This window comes from Siphateles boraxobius, unplaced genomic scaffold (assembly GCF_051911475.1).
Source record: "Siphateles boraxobius isolate OS27281-9 unplaced genomic scaffold, OSU_SipBor_1 46, whole genome shotgun sequence".
NCBI lineage: Eukaryota > Metazoa > Chordata > Actinopteri > Cypriniformes > Leuciscidae > Siphateles > Siphateles boraxobius.
Window position 1 is genome coordinate 460598 of NW_027509097.1, and position 23530 is coordinate 484127.

General features: G+C 40.8%; 1 protein-coding gene across 4 annotated transcripts in view; it reads right to left on the reverse strand.

Moving 5' to 3' along the window:
* cunh10orf90 (chromosome unknown C10orf90 homolog) overlaps window positions 1–21636 on the reverse strand; it is a 28190-nt gene extending 6554 nt beyond the window's left edge. The window contains exons 1-8 of one of the 4 annotated variants that reach the window (XM_077200222.1): window positions 21515–21636; window positions 20576–21109; window positions 18211–18283; window positions 9260–9339; window positions 3974–4922; window positions 2662–2793; window positions 2161–2312; window positions 225–345 (exon numbers count right to left, since the gene is read on the reverse strand). In XM_077200222.1, the coding sequence (XP_077056337.1) occupies window positions 225–345; window positions 2161–2312; window positions 2662–2793; window positions 3974–4922; window positions 9260–9339; window positions 18211–18283; window positions 20576–21046 (1978 nt within the window). In that variant the 5' untranslated portion in view covers window positions 21047–21109; window positions 21515–21636. Of the gene's footprint in view, window positions 1–224; window positions 346–2160; window positions 2313–2661; window positions 2794–3779; window positions 4923–9259; window positions 9340–18210; window positions 18284–20575; window positions 21110–21514 lie in introns of those variants that run through there. The other 3 variants (XM_077200223.1, XM_077200224.1, XM_077200225.1) reach the window with 3 other exon arrangements.
* Between the last annotated feature and the right edge of the window lie 1894 nt (window positions 21637–23530).

Below are 23530 nucleotides of genomic sequence, written 5' to 3' on the forward strand. Positions count from 1 at the left end.
GCGATATTTCCTGTCTTTTAACACTGTCTGTATGACAGTCACTGATATTGTTTCTCCAGTGTTCTGAAAATTCCCTGCTCTCATTTCAGAAGCCGATTTGATAAACAGAGTCTGTCTGAATATTGAAGACATAAAAGTGTTGTTCATTTCGACTAGGTTTGAACATGTATGAATGGCATGCTAGTTTTCCAGCCTCCGGCTCGCTGATAGCATGTGCTGCAAACCTCGCTCTGGACTCTCGGGGGAGATCTGGGCTTTCTGCCTCTCCTGCGACCTCCACTCCAGGGCTCGAACTCTGGCCTGTGAGCGCTGGATGAAATCAGGCCGTCTCATCGCTAAAGCTTCCTGCACACAGAGAGACAACCCATTAAAGGGGCGAAATAGCAATTCGATTCGAATTTGGGATTTATAATTTGACTTGGAAATCAAGATGTTCAAAACTACATCAGTAAATCACAAATGTGATCTCTTTAACATCTCAAGTGTTTCTCCTGGACAGCACTGAGCTACATGGAGAGGAAATGGAGATTTGTTTACACGATGATCATTAGTTAAGATGGTCATTAGCTGGTTGACCAACTACCATGTTCAAAATGCTCAAGCCGTATGACAAGCTGGTATTTGGTTTCGTGCTGCTTCAACGTGGGCTATCAGCTATAGACCAGCTAAAGACCATTTTTTGCAAAAAGCTAATTAAGCTAAGTTCAGACCATCTATAAACCAGCTGTATATCCTGTATCAAAACATATCAGTTTAAGATGGATTTTCCTGCAAAAAATATTTTCATTTTACTGAAGTAAAAATAAATTAATATATGTCAATTATTATCTTACTATGAAATATATCTTATGAAATATTTCCTACCAAAATAAATAAATAAAATAATACAATTTAAAACAATCCAAATGATTAAAATTGTTATCTTGATTTCCAGTCTTTAGAATTCTGTAAATGGTAATATTTAAAATACTAGTTTTCACCCTGAAATCCTACATTTTAGAGGGAGAATTTGCCTGAAATTTCCTAAAAGGCCTAAATCAATCAAATCAAGTATATTATTATTCAAAAATGTAGAATAATATTGAATAGTATACTGAACAAAATTATAAACGCAACACTTTTGTTTTTGCCCCCATTTTTCATGACCTGAACTCTAAGATCTAAGACTTTTTCTATGTACACAAAAGGTCTATTTCTCTCAAATATTGTTCAAAATCTGTCTAAATCTGTGTTAGTGAGCACTTCTCCTTTGCCGAGATAATCCATCCACCTCACAGGTGTGGCATATCAAGATGCTGATTAGACAGCATGATTATTGCACAGGTGTGCCTTAGGGTGGCCACCATAAAAGGCTACTCTAAAATTTGCAGTTTTATCACACAGCACAATGCCACAGATGTCGAAAGTTTTGAGGGAGCATGCAATTGGCATGCTGACTGCAGGAATGTCCACCAGAGCTGTTGCCCGTGAACTTCTCTACCATAAGCCCGTCTCCAAAGGTGTTTCAGAGAATTGTCAGTACATCCAACTGGCCTCACAAACGCAGACCAGCATCTTCACCTCCAAGATCGTCTGAGACCAGCCGCCCGGACCGCTGCTGCAACAAGCGGTTTGCATAACCAAAGAATTTCTGCACAAACTGTCAGAAACCGTCTCAGGGAAGCTCATCTGCATGCTCGTCGTCCTCATCGGGGTCTTGACCTGACTGCAGTTCGTCATCGTAACCGGCTTTAGTCGGCAAATGCTCACATTCGATGGCGTCTGGCACTTTGGAGAGGTGTTCTCTTCACGGATGAATCCCGGTTTTCACTGCACAGGGCAGATGGCAGACAGCGGCTATAGCGTCGTGTGGGTGAGCGGTTTGCTGATGTCAACGTTGTGGATCGAGGGGCCCATGGTTGAGAAGTGCTCACTAACAGATTTAGACAGATTTGTGAACATTATTTGAGAGAAATAGGCCTTTTGTGTACATAGAAAAAGTCTTAGATCTTTGAGTTCAGCTCATGAAAAATGGGGGCAAAAACAAAAGACTTGCATTTATATTTTTGTTCAGTATATAAATGAAAAATGTAAATAATGAAACAATAGCTGTCTATTGCTTGTCCTCATTAAGAATATTTTAGGGCAGAAGTAGCGTCAAACAACAGAAGAGTAACTCACGCTAAGTGACAATGCAGTTTCAGGAGGCACATTTTGGGACTCAATCGGAACAAACTCCACACATGGACTTGCTGGAGGCGTTTTGTTCTTCCCATCAGCCTCTTCTTTGAGCCCTCTGTGTTCGTTATTCCCTCTATCCTCTGTTAAATACACTGATTAAGAAGAACACACACATATTTAGTTATGAAACACAAGCTCTGTTACAAAATACCTAGTACATAGGCAGCGTCATAACAGTCATGAAACCTCATAAGTGATCAATGTGTAATGCTTAATATTTAGCCAAAATTCTTGTAACAGCTCACAGGAGGTATCCAGGAAAAACTCAAATGTGTGTTGAGTTGAGCTGCACTGATACTCTGAAACTAACATGTCCAGAATGTAAAAACAGATTTTCTCGGTGTTGTCTATTTCTATATAAAATCCCTTCATCTTGCTAAATGTCAGTGTCAAGTAAAGTTTGTGTTTGAGGAAGCCAAAGGTCAGGAGAGACAGGCGTACCTGCTGTTGCTGTGGATGTAGTTGGTCTCTGCTCATCCTTCTGTCTCTGCTGGGCCTGCAGCTTTATGTTGGCGATAACCGCAGCAGCGTTCAGGGCCAGGACAGCGTCTGCACTGAGATGAGGTGAGTTATCTAAGAACAAAGAGAGTGTGCATCATCGAGTCCAGTCGGTCTGAAACACTCTACTCATGTGTAATGTGTAAATGCAAACGCTTCTGGCTAGGCAAGCTGGACTTTGTTGATGCATTCAGAAGCGTAAGTGATGCAAGTATGCTACCTACAATGGCAGAATAACGCTTCTGATACTTCTGCTAGGCTAAAACGACTGTCAGAGTACTGACATATTTACAATGTTAAACTAGAGACGGTGCATTTGTAATGCATTCATGTCTGCATTAGCATACTTGTTTAGAATACGTTCTTGGCCTTTGGACACCTGAACACTAGAGCAAGGATTTTTTAAACAATGTGGTGCATTGTGGGAGTTGTGGTTTTCAGTACAAATGCGCCCTAAAGTTACTTTCTGTCTTTACTCGGTCAAGAAGGCACCAAATTCAAAAATTGTATTATATTTCGACTACATATATGACACACTTTCAATAAAGATGAATGTTCCCACGGTTGAAATGCTCCTTTAATACCAATGAACCCTGCCTATAACAAGCCATAATGAGCTATATATAAGAGATGAAGAGGAAAAGAGAGAGAGAGATGGGGAAACACAATGAAAATTAATCTCTTTTTGAGTTCTTGAAATGTTTTTTTTTCACCCTGAAATCCTACAATTTCTAGAGAAAATATTACCCGCAAATGTCCTAAAAGGTAAAAATTTCTAATCACATATGAAGTAACTAATGGCTTTTTAATCGTAAAGAATTGTACACATTTTCTTTGATAGGTTTGAAGTCTGAAGTAATCATAAATTACATCATTTGAAACAATAGCATATCCTCAGATAGTTGAATGTGTGTGTACTTCAGTGGCTGTCAGATTTTTCTCTATGTGTAACTGCTCTAAATTCCCACGGAAGCTCAAAAACCGGTATTGAAAGCAGGGTAGAAATAGATTATGCATGCAAAGGGATGCGTGGGAAAATGAAAAGATGAGAAAAAGCATGACAGAAAGAGAGAGACAGGAGAGAAATCTCCCGTTTCAGGGCAGTCCGCCGCATAAATGTGTATCTGCTGTGAAAAGCCTCAATTAAAAACCTCTGCTCTCTCACACGATAATACTCATCTATTATACATCAAAGAAGCCTTAGCCTGTGTTCTTGAGCATGTACTGCGGAATATCCACAGAGTCCTGCTAGTACCTGCCACTTTTAGGAGCGTGAGAGGTTTCATTTCTGAAATAGGTTCCTCACGCTTCTCAAACGCTCGATCCCATTCAAATCCCTCCTTTCTTAAGCTCCTGTTTTCGCAGCCGGAGGTCGAGCGCCTTCTTGCTTCACTACTGCTGGAACTAACAAGGTCAATATTTGTCTTCTGGGGAACAGGAGAGCTCTTTTTGTTAAATGCTGGATCTGTAACTGCATTTGCGCCATGCTCTGTGTGGTTAAACAAGCTTGCGTCACAGCTGAGAGGCCTTCGAAGTGGCTTGTGCTTCTTGGTGTTGGTCTCCTCTTCTGTGCTGCTATCAGCTGGGTTGTTGAGGTAAAGAGACAGGCTGGATTTGTGCTGAGACCTCCATTGGTTTCTGCCTGGCTCTAAAGATACAGTTAGTGCTCGGTTTAATGGCGAGGGATTGACTTTAGATTCACTGGTTTTGAGTCCTTCAGTGTAGCTGTGCCTGTAATGTGCTGTATTGGGCTTTCCTCGATTGAAATGCTCTCTCTGTTCTGTCATTTTCACAATAGTTGCCTTTCTCCTCAGTACCACGCCGTGGTCAATCTCTTCATGATTACAGCCAGGGGTCAGAGCGAGGTTCTGGCAGCTAGTGCTTTTCATCCGCTGTTCGGTGACTTTGACCACTAAGGCTTTTCTTCGTTCAAAGGCAAGTTTATTAGTCGCCATTGAGCTCAGATGCCCAGAATTCGGAAGACTGGAAGTGTGTGTGACCTTCCTGGAAGTGATGGTGATGGATGATATTGAGGAGCTCAGTGACTCTGGTGCACTTCCACGTCTGCATGTGGGATCTTTTAATGCCGGGTGGTCGGGATGAGGGGGAGACTGGCCCGTTTCCACCTTGCTGGTCAAACTGGCTTTAGGATTCCAGGCCTGCAGTCCATTTCGTCCTCCCTCGGAGCTCACGGATCCCGAAGCCTGGAAACAAAAACAAAATCCCTTGAATTGGGCTTTGTGTGGATGAAAGAGGTTCTTTCTGCCTCCTGCATGAACAATAGTGCTTACGGAGTCCACATTGTAACAACTCGCCTCGTTCCGAACCTGTGCGTTCCACCGTTTCCATAGCAACCGCATCAGTGTTGGAGAACTCGGGGGCAATTCGGTTCAATTAAGTTCAATTAAGTTGGAATTCGTGGCACTTCTTTATTATATCATGAAAATCACAGGAGAGCTATAATCTTTTGAACACAAATGCCTCAATTTCAGCAAGACCGAATAGGTAAGACCAAAATAGAGACACTTGAGCATTTGAACATAAAAACAGCTCATTCAGTCAGTACCATGGTGTGTATATACACACACGTTGAGTTTTTTATGTTTTGTGGGGACATTCCATAGACATAGTGATTTTTATTTTGTACAAACTGAATATTTTATCCCATCACACTAAACCTAAACCTACCCATCACAGAAAACTTTCTGCATGTTTAGATTTTCAAAAAATATCTTTTTAGAAGCTTGTTTCCTCATGGGGACCAAACAATTTCCCCACACGGACAGGGATATTGCCTTCTTTGTGGGGACATTTTGTTATGGTCCTTCCCCATAACGAAGGGTTTACCAGGAAAAAAACACACGCACACACACGCACACACGCACGCACGTACGCACGTACACACACACACACGGCATTTAGAGGTAGATATACACTGCAGGGTATGATTTATACAGATAAAAATATATATCTATAAATCCAAACAGAGGAAGCATTAGCATTTCTGTTAATACTGAAACAGGATAAAGTTTATTTCACAACTATACTTTCTTTGGCCATACAACACCCCAGTGGCATAAAAAAAAGAAAAAAGAAAAAGTAAAAAAAAAAAACGAATTGAGATGCAGAAAAGCCACCTGAAGCAAACATCCCATAAACAGTGCAATAAACAGACAAAGAGATTTATTTTGAGAACAACAACATTCCAATATAAACAGCTTAATTCAGAGCAACTGCTCATCGTGTTGAGGTTGATTTGTGTGTAGGTCATCTGAAATTAAGCATGTAACTGATTACACAATACTTTTAAAGAGCGTTTACTAGTGTTTCTAAATGAAAGACTGCTGAGGAACAGAGACACAGCACAGACTTGTTTAGGGCTTAATGAACATCTATATTACCACTTTAGATGCGCACAACTTACAATTGGGTCATTCCGTGTCAACTCAACCAGAGGTCCCCGGCTAAATATTTTGATTATGATCATTTTTTGTCTGGTGAAAGAAATACATAAATGAAGAAGAAAGCCATACTATTAAATGTAATGGATGCATATTTATAATACTTTAACCAAGCATTCACTTAATGCTTAACCTTTGATACTGCTGAATCAGTTCGAATGCATTAACATTATGAACATCAGCTATGCTAATTATTTCCCATCTGCCTTTCTGCTGTTATCTCGGGACGCTAGTCCCGAGGTAAATAGCGTTCGTCAGCTCCAGTTTGTATCCAGCCTCTCACGGAGACTTCAGATGCCCCAACGCCTGTGAAGAGACGACTCGACGCCTGTGAAGAGACGACTCAAAGCCGGCGATATGTTAGGCCATAAATTAATACTTGATTAACTAACTGTATTTTTCTATGTACATTTCCGAAATGCAATTTCTGTAAAGCTGCTTTGAGACAATGTGTATTGTGAAAAGCGCTATACAAATAAATTTGAATTGAATTGAATTGAATATTTACTGAGTAATCCACTATTTTGTAGAGTCAAAATGGTATGACACCTTGGAAAAACAATATTTATGGCTCTCAGACAGGTTCTATGCCATTGTTCTTTGTTCTATGCAATTGTGATGATAGAAAAAAAACGAGATACATTTCTAGTTTCAACATTATTTGTTGTACAGGCATTCCTCTTTAAAAGAAAAAAGTATCAGATGTATGCAAGGTGACCCACATTTGTTTTTTGGCCAAATGTGTTCAATTGACCAATTTACTCATGGAGCCGTATTAAGATCTCCATATCTCTGGAATTGAACCATAGAGGGCCTTTAAAATGAAGATATTAAAATAATTGTTTGTTAAAAACCAAAATATAAACGGATATTAAGACATATCTAATACGTCTTAAGGTTCAGGCATGCAAACTTAGGGCAAAAAACACAAGAAGTGCTTTTTCCCATTTTTGAACTGTCACTGTTGGCATTTAATGCAACAAAGATTGCTAAAGTCAACAGATTTTGCTAATAGACCTACCAATCTCTGTGTAAAAATAAAATAATGATGCTGACATCTTTTTAAAGTAATTTTTACACCGCTGTAATTAAGCTCCAAATGTCAGGTGAAAATTGTCACTTTGACCCCATCTACAAAATAGTGGAATACTCAGTCAATATACATCCATGACATTTCATCTTTAGGCTTTCATCACTACTTATCTTTGTCTTTCTTCAGAAAAAAAAAAATTAACAAAATAAAAAAATTGAGCAGGGGAAGTTTCCGCAATTTGGTTGATTTGACACAAAATGACCCAATTACACCCATAGAAGATGCTCTCGTACAAAAACAACTCGGGTCCAGACCGAATCTACATACTTTATTTTATGGACTGAATTTGTTTCTAAACTAGTAGACATCTACAGCAATGGTGGGTGGAGTTAGTGGAAAAAGCCTTTGCCAATAGGGTTGGCTATTTGCACTTAGTGTAAATAGACACTGGCATTACTCAATTACTGACATTAACATGTGCTTTTGAATCACAGGTCTCAATCGGAGCAGCAAGGCTTTATGAACCATATAATCATACAAATCTATATTAGCAGTGTCCTTTGGTTAAATACTGTATTTATAATAAGAAGGACAACTACCCTTCATGCTCTGTTCATACTCAGAGACACAAAGACCATTTTTATAGCATGATAAATATTTAACAATGAAACATTAGGCTCATACTGCATGACATTTTCTTACAGTAAAGGGGTTACTATTTTAATATATTTCTTGAGGTTCACTTATAATATAAAGCAAAACAAAATAAATGTTTATGTATAAAAACAATTATTTCCAACACTCATGCTGACCCTCTGTCTGTTTTTAAGCGCGGCTCCTTTAAGGCTTGTCCGCCACTGTTATGATTGGCTAACGTCATTGCGTTTACGTACAGTTTGTGATGCAGCTGTTGTCAGATCCAATACAGTCGCTGCTTCATCTTTAAAGAAAATATTCTTTGTGAACTCTCCATTACACTGTGCTTCGTTCACAAAATAAAATGCTCCGAACAAACATATAATCCTCCGAAGTGATCCGGGACACCATTAAAATAAATTCCGACACTGGGATCCTTCTGAAGTCTGTACAGAGACTCAAACGAGCCGTTTAAACTGGACGCGTCAAAGTGTCTTTCACTCTTCCATTTGTCCTGTTGTTGACAGACTCAAGTGCGTGGAGTATGTCAGAAACTGAACACACATCTATATACTGTATCCAGTGTAGACAGTGTCAGTGATTATAATGCGTTCTGTATTTGCTTTTGACACAGTGCTCACATCCAGTGTAGGTAAATGTTAGCCGTTCAAATGTGACTGAATGCCAGTAGGCGCGGTCTATGGTGAGATGATGTATCATATGCAGATGTATTTGCCCGTGTGACATCACATATCCCACAATTTTTGGAGCTTGATTAAATAAATGCTTTGTTTATAAGGAACAGGACATTTTATACTATTAAACAGGATGTTATGCAGGATTTTAAAATGATAAAATACCTCTTATGTGTCAAAAGATCAAGCCCAATTTGATTTCTCATGTCATCATGACCCCTTTAATCCTATAAAATCTGTTTTTAAGCAATATTTCAAAATGCAAACACGTTTCAAATGTAAAAAAAAGTTACATTATTTATTTTTGGTGTCTCGAGACCCTAGATGTAAATCATGAATACATGCAATGGATTTTAAAATGCGAAAACAGTGCATTCTGAATTCAGTAATACACTGTTTAATTTGATTTATTTTATTTTATTCTACAATGTGTATTTGCTGGTGTCAAACTGACCCCAAACAGAAACAACATTAATGTACTGTGTAATAATCACTTTTCCGAAAGGCGCTTTCATAAATTAAGATACATGATAAGGTTAAAACTTTAATAATATCTGCCTATTGGGTTTTGATTATTTCAGAGGACCATATTAAAAGTATTTGAAGGGATAATATAAGACTTTTCAACAGAACATGAGGGTTAAACACTGGTGCATGGTTTAATGCCAAGTTAGTTCCTGTATAAACCAACTTAATGTTTAAATAGTATTACTAACCTGATGGAGGATGGAGGATGTTTTTCCAGGTGTCCTCCAGTATCTAAAGAGTGCAGGTTCAGGTCTCTCAGGTTCCCGTTCTGAATAAAACAAGAAAAGTCCACTTTGGGGTGATTTTACTGTGTCTCTCATTGAGAAAAGGAACCAAATTAAAAAGAGTCAAAAAAGAAAACTAGAGAGAGCTGATCTCCAATGCCTTTTTGCTTACAATGTAAATACAACAGCATTTCCTGCCACTCCTGTCATAATAAGGCCGATTTTCCTGCTGTGTGTGTTTACAATGTCAACAGAGGTCTGCTTAGACCGACTTAACCTGCATCACTTACAGGTGTCAGCGAGACAGAGAGCAGGAGAGAGATTTTAATCTGACAGAAGAGACACAGACACTGTGCCACCCGGTCGTGATGGATTGTTCTCTGTCAGCGTTGCCATGGCATTGTCTGACAGCTAAGGCACCAAGCTAACTATTTCTTGCTGTCGTTTTTTAGGCAAGTAAACGCACTTCACACTGGCAGCTAACACCTGACAGGTAGCTATTTTCCCAGCATGCCCCTGGTGTGCAGTTCAGCGCCGCACACACTCTTGTCAGTTGCTCAGGTGTTGTGTGTCAGGTTCTGCGCTACCTTCGAGTCATTTCAGAACGATCATATTTTCGGTCTTAATTACCAGTGGGAAAGTGTGGGAAGCTTTGGCTTTCTGAGTTGAGGATGTGTTAATTAAATAATCGTGGTGGAAACAAATCGGAATTAATAAAAATGAACACTGAGCGTATCAGTCACCAAATGCAATTGCAAAAACAACCGAAGAACAGCTTTCACACACACACACACACACACACACACACACACACACACACACACACACACACACACACACACACACACACACACACACACACGCACACGCGCGCGCACACGCACGCGCACACGCACACACACTTATGTCCCGTCAGAGTCACCCAGCATCTGGAGCTGGTGAGAAAGAAAAAGACAGAAATTCCCCAACATTTTTGAGGTAAACACTCATGGAGGAGTAAGTGCTCCTCGTTCCTCCTCCTTCCCCTTGACTTGGTCCTGCTCTCACCACTGTAATTACACTGACGCTGTGGCAGCATCATTATACGCTCGTCACCTGCTGAAAGACTGAGAGAAAGATCCCAGCAGCAGCAGGAGAACTGGGACGACAACGGCATTGAGGAATCCGCCGGAAGAGACTGAAATCCTAATACTCCTCTGTCCCAGACTCCAACCAATCTGCTTCTGAACCCAAACAATCCGTCTATGACTCCAAACAATATGTCCCTGGCTCTAAACAATCTACAAAAACCCTTCCTTTAATTCCAAACACGCTCCTTTAGCTCCAAAAACTATATATATATAGGTAAAATAATTCCATTTAGACTAACTACAAAGAGATTAGTATATAAACCCAATAAATAAATGATTTAAGAAACAGAAGATTATGTCTCACTTTCTCTGTGTTCCTCTGTGTGCTACATGGGATTCGCAAAACCAACATATAAAGTTTTTCTTCTTATTTGTGGGCTTAAAAATATATATTGTATCCCTAAAAATGCTACGTAAAGCTCTTCTTTTCTTCCTTACAACTTAAGAAGAATTGACATTCTTGAAAAGAATGTTATTAAATTTTTGTTTGAATCTGGCCCCAGAACATAAAATTGCATGTCACAGACCTTTTCTATACGTGATGTAATCATACACTAATGAATTAGATAGCCATGAAATTCCCCGCCAAATTTGACCGATCACTTCCGGTTATGAGGAGTGCAGATTAGTCGCGTGCTCAGCCTGCTCCCGCCGTTTCATTTTTAATTTTCTTGCCAAACCTTCGAATTTTAATTTATACTGTCAACAAAAGTTTAATAAACTGTAAGTGCTCGGTACACTTCATCATGTCTAAGGCTAAAGGAAAACTTGCAGAAAAAGAGAAGGATGGTTCTTCAACGGCTAGCATAACCATGGCTGACATTAGCTCACTGCTGGATGAACACAGAGAGGCCCTTTCGGCTGATTTTAAATCCTCATTCGAGTCTCTTGTATCTACACTGGACAGCATTCATTCCACCATTACTGATCACGGGCAACGCATTGATTCTCTGGAAGTTAACGCCACTTCAGTTGACCAACGACTTCAGCATCTTGAGGGTGCTGTATATACTACTCCGCTTTGCAGAAAGAATACAAGTTGCTCAAACTCAAAGTAGCTGATTTGGAGGGACGTAGCAGACATCAAAACATTCGGATTATAGGCCTACCTGAATCGATTGAAGGTCCTCGTCCATCAACGTTCTTTTCTCAACTACTTGTTGATGTCCTTGGTACGGAGGTCCTCACTTCGCCCCCTGAGTTAGATCGTGCGCACCGGAGCCTCGCTCCTAAGCCGGCTCCGGGAGGGAGACCGCGGCCTGTTATCTTGGGTTTCCACCGATTCCAAGTTAAAGACGTCGTAATTCGCGATGCTCGTAAACGTGGTGTCCTGCTTTATAAAGGCCATACGATTCGCTTGTTTGACGAATACAGCCCCGACGTGGTGAAGCAGCGCACCGAGTACAGAGGTCCCATGACGGAGCTATACAAGCGCGGGTTCTAGCCGGCACTTCTTTATCCGTCCAGACTGTGCATCACTCTACCCAACGGAGATAAAACATGGCTCCAGTCCGCTTCAGATGCTGTTAAATTCATCCAGGACCAGGACTTAAACAAGAACTCGTAAGCTAGCAAATTGGCACTTTCAGTCTGCGGCTGATGTTGCTAAAAACGGTGCAGACCTTTTCCTTGCCTTATTACGGACGGTAAATGCATGTTACTTTTTTTTAAAATATAATATAGTATATGTATATATTTTTTACTTTATTTTTTATATATAAGTCTTGTGTATTTGGTTTCTTATAACATGCATCTTTGCACCGTGACCTTACGGGTTTTACAAGTCCAGGCCTTGTTTTTTTTCAATTTGTTTTATTCGAGTTGTTTGATATGTTTTAATTGTTCTCTTAGGTTTAATTGCACATGTTTGTGTGCTGCCTGCTCCCTCCCTCTCTTCTGCTGCTGTGAATCTGTCATGGGTGCAGATTTGTTGGATTATACCACCTCTAACATATCCTTTCTATGTTAAACTGTAATGGCAAGTTGGCTTCTAGTGGTGGGTTGAGGTTTGTCAGCTGGAATGTGAGGGGGCTTAATTCACCTGTTAAACGCAATAAAGTGATTGATCACTTAAAACATTTAAACACTAAAATTGCTTTTTTGCAGGAAACCCACCTTAAACCATCTGATCATCTTAAACTTCGTAGAGGATGGGTAGGCCAACTCTACCATTCTTCATTTTCAAGTAAGGCTCGTGGGGCTGCAATATTAGTGCATAGGTCAGTACCTCTGTCCATCTCTAAAATCATATCGGATCCCAATGGTCGCTTTCTTATTATTACAGGTAACATTTTTGGCATTTCTCTGACGCTAGCTTATGTTTACGGCCCAAACTGGGATAATGAGGATTTCCAAAAAAAATTTATTTTTTCAATTCCTGATATAGTGTCTAGTCACCTTATTCTCGGTGGAGACTTTAATTGCTGTCTGGACCCCTCACTCGATCGCTCATCCACTAAGCCCATCTCTCCATCCAAATCATCTAAAGTTGCTCAACTGTTTATGGAGCAGTATGCTGTCTCGGATGTATGGCGCTTCTTCAATCCCAGTGATAAGCAGTTTTCTTTTTTTTCTCCTGTACATGGTACTTTTACTCAAATTGACCTCTTTCTCATTGACAACAAGCTGCTTTCTTCTGTTAACAATTGTTTCTATAGTCCTATAGTTATTTCAGATCACGCTACTATCATAGTTGATATCTCATTTCCTGGTGTGTCCTTCACGCGATCCCCATGGCGTTTTAACTCGTTTCTTCTTACTGACCCGGATTTCATAAAAAAACATTGATGGTCGCGTTGATCTTTTCATTTACACTAATGTTAATTCAGACGTGTCAGCGTCAACAATTTGGGAAGCATGCAAAGCTTATTTACGTGGAGAGATAATTTCTTTCTCTGCCTTTCGGAAAAAAAAAAACACTGTTGTAAGGAGTATCTCTATCTCTAGGGAATTGGCTGATCTGCAGTCCAGATGCGAGGATGCACCTGAACCCGAACTTATAAAAGAATTGCTTACTAAAAAGTCTGAATCTGATATATTGGCTTCCGACGGCGCTATAGAAGCATTACTTATGTCTCGTCACAGCTATTATAAATCTGGTGATAAGCCAGGCAAAATATTGGCTCACCAAATTCGACAATCTGCCTAGGCTCAACATATCTTAAAAATGAATACTGTCAATGGCACAACTATTAACCCTCAAACTATTAATGACCAATTCAGGAATTTTTATGCTTTGTTATACACTTCTGAGTGTTCATCTGATGAGGCTCAGTTGGATAGTTTCCTTAGGCCCTTAAACATTCCTTCCAATTACCCTGAGACATCTTCTAGGATGGATGAGCTTTATACGGTAGATGATATTAAAGATGCGTTACAAGATAAACTTTCCCCACTACTGCTAAATATGTTTAACGAATCTTTACAATGCGGCATACTCCTTCCTACTTTAAGACAGGCCACCATTTCACTTTTATTGAAGAAAGGCAAGGATCCCCTTCTCTGTAATAACTATTGCCCTATTTCTTTATTATGTGCGGATGTTAAAATATTAGCTAAAATGCTGGCAAGGCGTCTAGAGGCTGTTTTGCCTTCCATCATTTCTACAGACCAAACAGGGTTTGTCAAGGGAAGGCGCTCTTTTCACAACGTCAGGCGTCTATTTGACATATTGTACTCTCCCTCAACTTCTACCACCCCGGAGTTGGTTATTTCGATGGATGCAGAGAAGGCATTTGATCGTGTGGAGTGGCCTTATTTGTTCCATACATTAAAAAAGTTTGGATTTGGCTGTAAATTTATCTCGTGGAATAAACTTCTTTATGCAACTCCTTTGGCCCGTGTCCACACAAACAATGATTACTCAGATTATTTTCCCCTTGAACGTGGTACTCGGCAGGTCTGTCCCCTTTCCCCCTTATTGTTCGCCATCGCTATTGAACCACTGGCAGTGGCCCTTAGATCTAGTCAAATGATGGGCATTATAAGAGGGGGCGCTGTGCACAAACTGTCTTTATATGCTGACGACCTTTTACTTTTCGTCTCTGAGCCAGACAGATCTATACCCCACGTTTTAGATCTACTGAAGGTATTTGGGCAGGTTTCGGGGTATAAACTGAATCTTCATATGAGTGAACTCTTGCCTATAAATTCAGCAGCCATAGCTTACCCTCTTTCAAAATTGCCATTTAAGACATCATTAAATCAATTCAACTATTTGGGCATCTGCGTAACTAAGAACTACTCTGACCTGTTTAACTGTAATTTCTCTCCTCTGTTGGATCGTTTGACCGAAGATCTTCATCGTTGGTCTCTATTGCCTCTTTCTCTTGCGGGTATGTCCAAGCTAATCGGCTTGTTTGGAGTTTTACCTCCTAATTAATCATTGCCGTCTCATTTCGCAGAGTTGGTAGCTTTTCTTACACTGCTAGCGAGACGCTGCATTTTGATGAACTGGAAGGGTCCTCGAGTCCCTTCTCATACTCGGTGGATAAAAGATGCCTTATTTTTTGTTAAATTGGAAAAAATTAAACACTGCCTTCGTGGTTCCATGATTACATATTCAAGAATTTGGTTACCCTTTTTTGAGCATGTTAAATCTCTGCAACTGGACGCAGTCTCAATTGACTGACTGACCACCCAACCCTGCACTTTCAGTGTTTTTTCAGTTTTCAACTGGTATTATTGTTAGCAGCACACATTACTTTCTAAGTTTTGAGGTTACTCAACTTTACTTGCTGGACCCAGTTAAGGCTGACCTTGTCCTATTTCTGTATTATGACATAAAGCTCTGTTATACATTATATACTATACTAAACCTGTTAGTACTGTGAGGGATTTTGTGTTGGTGTTTTTGTATTAATGTTTTTTTATTTTATTTTTTATGTCTGTTTTTTTTGTGTGTTTTTTATTATATTATTATTTTTTATATTATTTTTTTTATTGATTGTTTGTCTTTGGTGTTGTGAAAAATTCAATAAATAAATCATATATAAAAAATAAAATAAAAATAATAATAATTTGACCGATCCAAATGCATTTTTTTAATGTACTTGTAGCGTGATGCGGTGAAGGCAGATATGAGGCTGGATCCAAACGCAGTGTACACGCTTTATTTAAACAAACTATAAACTTAAACAGAGACTCAGAACGTGGAACAAGAAAACTTTACACAGGGAACGACCCACAATCACGTTGATCCTGAAACATACAACAACTCACAAAGACAGGGCAGAAACACAGGGCTTAAATAATCAGGGACAAACGAGCTAACAGGATAACAAGGGGGCGTGGGAAAATCAGAAACACCTGGGAAAACTAATGAACAAGACAGGGAACCAAAGAACATGACAGGACACAAACCCACATCGTGACATAACCCCCCCCTTAAGGGCGGCTCCTGAAGCCCAATAAAACAAACAAAAGTCCAGGAGGGCGGTCTTGGGGGAGGGATGGGGGGCCAGGGCCATGCAGGGGAACGGGACCTGGACCTAGGCAAGGCGGGCCTGGGCCGCAGAGCGTGGGCGGACCAGACTGGACCGAAGGCCAGGGCGGAGCAGGACGAGGCGAAGGCCAGGGCGGAGCAGGACGAGGCGAAGGCCAGGGCGGAGCAGGACGTGATGGCGGCCATGGAGGTGAAGCCCCTGCAGACGACCATGGCGGCGCAGCCCTCATGGTCTCCTCACCGGACCCTTGGCCCCCCCCCAAAAAATACTTGGGGAAATCCACGGGTTCAGGAAAGCCCTCCTGGAGCTTGAAGGGCGCAGGCAGGGCGAGGCGCAGAGGCGGGGCCGGCAGGGCGAGGCGCAGAGGCGGGGCCGGCAGGGCGAGGCGCAGAGGCGGGGCCGGCAGGGCGAGGCGCAGAGGCGGGGCCGGCAGGGCGAGGCGCAGAGGCGGGGCCGGCAGGGCGAGGCATCTGGGAACGCCCTCCGGAGCCTGGCGAGCAAAACGAGTCCTCCTGCGACGGCGCTTCACTGGGCTAGAAACTTTCACTTGGCTGGATTCACTTGACTTGGAACTTGACTCACTTGACTTGGACCTTGACTCACTTGACCCACTTGACTTGGAACTCGACTCACTTGACTTGGAACTCGACTCACTTGACTTGGAACTCGACTCACTTGACTTGGAACTCGACTCACTTGACTTGGAACTCGACTCACTTGACTTGGAACTCGACTCACTTGACTTGGAACTCGACTCACTTGACTCACTTGCACTTGACTCACTTGACTCACTTGCACTTGACTCACTTGACGCACTTGCACTTGACTCACTTGACTCGGCGGCACTTGACTCACTTGAATCGGCGGCACTTGACTCACTTGATTCGGCGGCACTTGACTCACTTGATTCGGCGGCACTTGACTCACTTGATTCGGCGGCACTTGACTCACTTGATTCGGCGGCACTTGACTCACTTGATTCGGCGGCACTTGACTCGGCAGTTGACTCGGCACTTGATTCACTTGACTCGGGAATTGACTCACTTGACTCGGGACTTGACTCACTTGACTCGGTGGCACTTGACTCGGCAGTTGACTCACTTGACTCGGTAGACTCGGTGGCACTTGACTCACTTGGCTCGGCGGCACTTGACTCGGCGGCATTTGACTCACTTGGTTCGGCGGCATCTGACTCACTTGGCTCGGCGGCACCTGGCTCGGCGTCACTTGACTCGGCGGCGCAGACGAGAAGTGCGGGCTCGTCGGGGCTCACGTGAAATGCATGCTCGTCGGGGCTCACGTGAAATGCATGCTCGTCGGGGCTCACGTGAAATGCATGCTCGTCGGGGCTCACGTGAAATGCATGCTCGTCGGGGCTCACGTGAAATGCATGCTCATCGAGGCTCACGTGAAGCGCGGCCTCGGTTGGGCTTACGGGAGGCGACGAGAGCCCGGCAGGTGTCGAGTAGAACAAGCCCGTAATCGAGAAGAGATCATCCAAGGAGCAAGCCTGAGCAATATACCGGTCAAGAGTCCATTCAGTAAGATCCCTCGGCATCCATCGAGCGATCTTATAATCCAGCCCGTTCCAAAACAGGTCCATGAGCTGGATCTCATCTAGCGCTCCCAGATGGCAAATGGACAGAAAATCCTTCGCGTACCTTTGGACGGACTGGCCCTCTTGCAATAACGTCGACAGGTATTCTCCCAGAGCCCGGTTGCTGACAACTGCTGGATCCATTTCGTGGTGAGTTGTTCTGTAGCGTGATGCGGTGAAGGCAGATATGAGGCTGGATCCAAACGCAGTGTACACGCTTTATTTAAACAAACTATAAACTTAAACAGAGACTCAGAACGTGGAACAAGAAAACTTTACACAGGGAACGACCCACAATCACGTTGATCCTGAAACATACAACAACTCACAAAGACAGGGCAGAAACACAGGGCTTAAATAATCAGGGACAAACGAGCTAACAGGATAACAAGGGGGCGTGGGAAAATCAGAAACACCTGGGAAAACTAATGAACAAGACAGGGAACCAAAGAACATGACAGGACACAAACCCACATCGTGACAGTACTGCTCCACTGATTATTTTTATGTGCTCATTTAATAATGACATTTTTATCATTTTCACCCAAAAAATCTTAAAATTGTTGTGCAATATTAAAACTAATTAATAATATGCACAGCTGATGAAGCAATTCACTGAATTCAATGGAGATGCTATGTCATACCATAACTGCGTAAAGCTCAAATCTTCAAACATAAATCACTGGTGCCCTCCACCAAGCTGTTCATTCAGAACTTTTATATGGCGTCTTAGTCAATACGCACCATTTGGTCTTGGTCCGTTAAGTTTATCAGGAGTGCTGAGCAACACTGGAGTGATGGGAGACTTCAGTTTCTGCTGAAAGAACACACAAAGACTTTAGTTGTAGAACAGACAGATATGATCAGTCTACAAAGGATTGCATTAGATAACAAAACTTTGACTGTGTTTGTGAAGCATTAGTGGAACATTTTGATGAACTACAGCTGTGGTTACTCTGAAAGTTAGTGATGGGAGAAATTAAGCATTTAGAAACTTTGAATCAATTGAAACAAATGCTTCGCAAAATGATTTACTTTTTTAAAGCACTCGCAACGCCTGTTGGTCAGAACTGTGTAAATGCAGCTCAAACATGCATAAAAACTCCTTTTACCAATTGCAAATGTTTTATTGAAAGTGAAATCTATCTAATACCATGTGTTATTTTATTAAATTGCAGGGCTTGTTTTTATGGAAAGCTTGGTTAATCAGGCCGATAAGAGACTTTTAACTACAACTTCTTTTATGATACAAAATGTGTCATTAAAATGTCTAGAAATGTAGAAAAATTTATCCGAGATCAGGTATAAACCATATAGACACTGGTTCATTGGTTCACACAGATATCATCGCACCATAGAAATTCCAAAAGGTTTGAAACATTTATGACGTAACAAAGCCTTATTTACTTAAATCATGTGACTTTAGAAGTTTGATACACACTCCAAATAACTGGTTCAAAACAAATGAAGGTTTTGAAGCTTGATGAACCATCAGCTCTGCTTGTACACCTGTGTGACTTTGACAATGCAATGACATTCAGACATTTTGAGTGTGACTGAGCAGTCCAAACTCTACAAAGAATGACTAAAGTGAAAATATGCTTGGTTCACAAATGCTTTAGGATTCATTTCCATCCTCTGGGCCCTGCGGCACTGTTGTGATCCTGTTGTTGGCTCTGATGTGGTTGAATCTTTTCGTTCCTAAATCTGTTCCGAATGGATCTAAGCACCTGCTGACAGAGCGGTTTTATCTCGACTTCATGCAGCACCCAGACAGCAACTGAAGTTCATGTACTTGACAGTCATCCAGAAATTTATCTTTCTTTCCCTCCTTTCAGTTTTCTATTTCACTCTCTCTTTCTGGCATCAGTTGGCACTAAGGTAAATCAGGTCTGAGAGCTTGGCTGTTCATTTCCGGGATTTGTTCCCAGTAGAGGTGAGAGTGATTGTTGTGCAGTGTGGTGGCAGATAGTCTGCAGGACTCTGACGGCTTTTATCTCCAGTGCGGATGACTCAATCACTCTGAACTTACGAGCAAAAAAAGTTTGATACTCTATAGGACCATAGTGAGGTACTAAACGACAACATGTGACATAGTAGAGCTCTATTATAGAACTCCCACAGATCATTTATTACATCTCTAATCTTATTTCCATATAAAAACTGCAACGTTCCAAATTGTAAAAAATATAAGGCTGAACTTAAGTGATTTAGTGAATACCTGAACAATTTTCCTCTCCAAAGAACAGATAAGCCATTATCAGGGGACACTTTGAAACCATTCCAAAAGCAATTTATAAATTAAATTAAAATTCTCTGTGTCAGAATTGAATAGTAGCATACTGGTTACTGCATACTGAGGAGTATATACTGTTTTTCTAAGTATGGTAAACAGAATGCAATACAGTATGTCGCTGGACTGTTATATTTTCGGCCATCTTTTACCAGAGTGATGTGGATGGTTTCTGGGTGGTTTTTCACATATTGATTGCAGTACAGTTATAGAATTCTGGGTAGTTATATATAGGCCAAATATTGTGAATCAGATTGCTTAGAAAAGAAACACCACATCTTTCCCCAACAAGAAACGTGATTTGAGGAATCATTCAACTAACTAACCCTCTCAGTGATGCTTGCCTTAGCAAACAAAATATTTTAAACAGTAGTACATTATTCTTACTTGACCTCAATATGTTTCATGACAAATTTTGCAAGTTGCATCCAGTCAACGTCTTGGAAAATTATGCTGAATAGCTAATTAAATTTTATGCAAAAATGTCTGACAATTAAGTAATTATAAGGCCAGATTAGAAAATAATAATAAAAAAGTATATATATATATATATATATATATATATATATATATATATATATATATATGTGCAAAGATGCTTCAAATGACTAAGAAAAACAATTCTTATGGTATAAATAAATACAAACAAAATAAATAATATATCAGTCACAATCACAAAATGTTGCATTCTCAAAACTGTGCACAGAATACATAGTGCAGAAATATTATATAGTGAGGTAGTATGCTATTCTGAACTTCCCGGCTATTCTAACTTCCGCTGTGACATCACTTCCCTATCACATTACTCTTTCTTACCTGGCACCTGCTGTTGTCTTGGCTGTTGTTAGAGATGTCCGTCAGTATCACATGTTTTTGTGTTGGCAGCCAGCCGAAGTGAACCGGAGCGAGGGCACAGAACTGAGCTCTTTCTGCACCGGCAGCAGTTTTAATGTGAACCGTCTTGCTCCTTGCATGAGACTCCAGGCTCTCACAAACAGAGGTCTGATTCCTGCAGAGAGAGGAAAGGTCAGGACAGACTGGGTTACTTCCCGTCATCTCATTTGGGAGAACCGGTGTTGAACAGGTCCTGTCCTGAGGTATTTTCTTCTGAAGAGGATGTGATTGGAGTCTCTCTAGTGTCTGAAGCCATTTGTCCATCTTGCCACCTTCTATGCAGCTCTGTGGACGAGCTCTGCGAGGGGGCTCATTCACCTGCGCCGCAGGGCCCTCATAATGACCTCGCTCTCCAGGTCTCCTCCATGATGAGGACCTGTGAAGGAGACTCATGCTGTTTTCGCAAGATGCGCAGTTGGGCTGAAGTATCTGCCACTAGCCTTAAGGTTTCACGTCCTCCATAAAAAAAGACAAAGAAAATGCATTTAAGAACAAAACAGCAAGTGTACCTTCATCACAAACTTCAGTGAGATCCCAACTGAGCTCATTAAATTGAGTCTTCTCATAAAGTCATCAACATTCAAGCATGTTTAGTGCTCTACATTCCTGTTTCCAGTAAAAATACAAACAAATCGAAACATCCTGATAAATATGATACATTCACCAGAAAAGCAGAATAGAACGAGTTGTCAGATTTTCTAATGCTTTTGGAAAATGGTTTGTATAGATTTCTTTTTTTTTACAGTGACGTCCTAATTGAACTCATACTGCTGTGTTCTCTCAAAAAGTCAATACAATTCTACACAGGCACACATTCAAATATCTGACATGAGAGCTTGCATGGTTAACAGAACTGTTTACCTGCGTCACACGGCTCTGATGAGGACGACGCGATCTGACTTCACGAGGGAACAGCAGTGAGACGATTCCTCTCGCAGCGTGAAGAGGAGCCACTGGTGCCGTCTCCTCTCAGTCATGACTATAAATGTGTGTGCTAGTCTGAACAAACAAAAGACTTACAGAACAACTTCTATTTTTCACTGGGAGAGGGATGTGTGTGTGTGTGTGTTTGTGTGTGTGTGTGTTTGCTCGCAGCCAGCAAATACCCCCTTTTTCAACCTAGACATGTTGGCTTGGAGTTTTGTTTGCTCTCAGAGTTGCTTTTAACATTCATCTTGTAGTGAACTGTGCAGAAAGGATTCTGCAGTTTAACACAGATAACCCAAAGATTAAAAGAAACATTTGCATAAACCCTACAGAGTGAGCTACTTGCATTTTCTTCTCTTTCAGTTTAGTAAAAGAAAGGAAACTAGATTTAAACATTTTCAGAGATTGGGGCTTGCTAGTGCAAAACTTACTGCTGAAACGCTAGGGCATTGTGGGTGGTTTTAACGAGCTAACGGGTGGGTGGTTGGTAGGTAGTTGCTTACTAAGTTGTCAAAAGATCCCACTTTCAAGTATTTCTGGTATAATATTCTGGTCTCTAGATATGGCTCGGTTCCCTCCTTCATTATAAATTTACTGTATTATTTTTGCATTATACGCCAGGCAAAAAAACTCTGATTGCTTAGAAAAGTAACAGCAAAACTTTGTTTAACAAGCTGCACAACTTGAAAATCCATTTATGTCTTTAGGACTGTTTATTTATACTTAAACTTTGGAGTTTGTTCAAATCACTAACCCTACATATGAGCAATAATAATAGCGATGCTTGCCTTAGCAAACGCCACTAATGATAAAAAAAAAAAACACTCGCTTTCACCATCTTTACTACAAAAATCTTACTACAAAAGTACTATGGTGGTACAGTTAGGGTATTAGATGATGATGCCATATTCAGCATAGTACATATAACACTAGCATGGTAAAAATTCATCTGAACACCATAACAACCACACAGCAACATCCTGGAAACCACTCACATTGCTCTAGAGTCACATCAGCTAGTTTTTCCTCGGGCAAACACCAGTCAGAATATCTTCAGAAAATCTAGTTTTGGACCTGAGTTTTAAGACAAACTCATATCTGGGTTCGAACCGTAACATCAAACACACACAGAGCAGTTGTGTCCAATGTTTTGGAGCAGGGCATGTGATCGCCAGGGCTGCTGGGTAATTAGCGCTTCAGGGAGTTGAATCAGATGATGAGGTTGTTAGTGTTTGTGTCGGGCCACCCACATGATCTCTCAAGACCACGAAGGCAATGAAAGCACACACATCTTCAGGGTGAAGACGCTCTGTCCCGGTGTTTCTGTAAACAACCCATCTGTTCTGCTGCTTCAGAACTGTCTGCATATCTATAGACCTGTTAGAGAAATCACAAATGATATCTCTTTAATATCTCAGTTGTTTCTCTACACATAAATAGCATTAAATGGGTTTTATTTAGTAAAATAGTACTTTTTTCTTGTGTCTTCAGATGTTTCTTCTGAGAAAAAGACACCAAAAAACCTCGAGTTTAAGAGTTATAGTCTCAATAATCCCTAAAACTTAATTTGATTGGATTTGTCTGCAATCAAATATCAATTTGAGTTAATATAAATATCTCATCAAATGATGAAAACCAAAATGATTTGAGCTGCTATTCTATAATTGTATAGTTCTACACAAATTCTGATCAGTGAACAATGTATCTGGCCAAACCTTTACATGAATATAATCAGCTCAGCTACATTTCATCATTTAACTTAAAGTTTATATTCATCTAAAAATCCTATAAACTTTGGGACAAGCTGCCGCAGTAAAGACATTAAGCTTTCTTAAATAGCTCACAAATTTCTTCTCAATCTGAAAACCGATTTTCTGTCTCATGTGACATGGAAATGTGGCTGTTCCCAGATGTTACTGCAACTAACCTACATCATTATTGTAATTACAC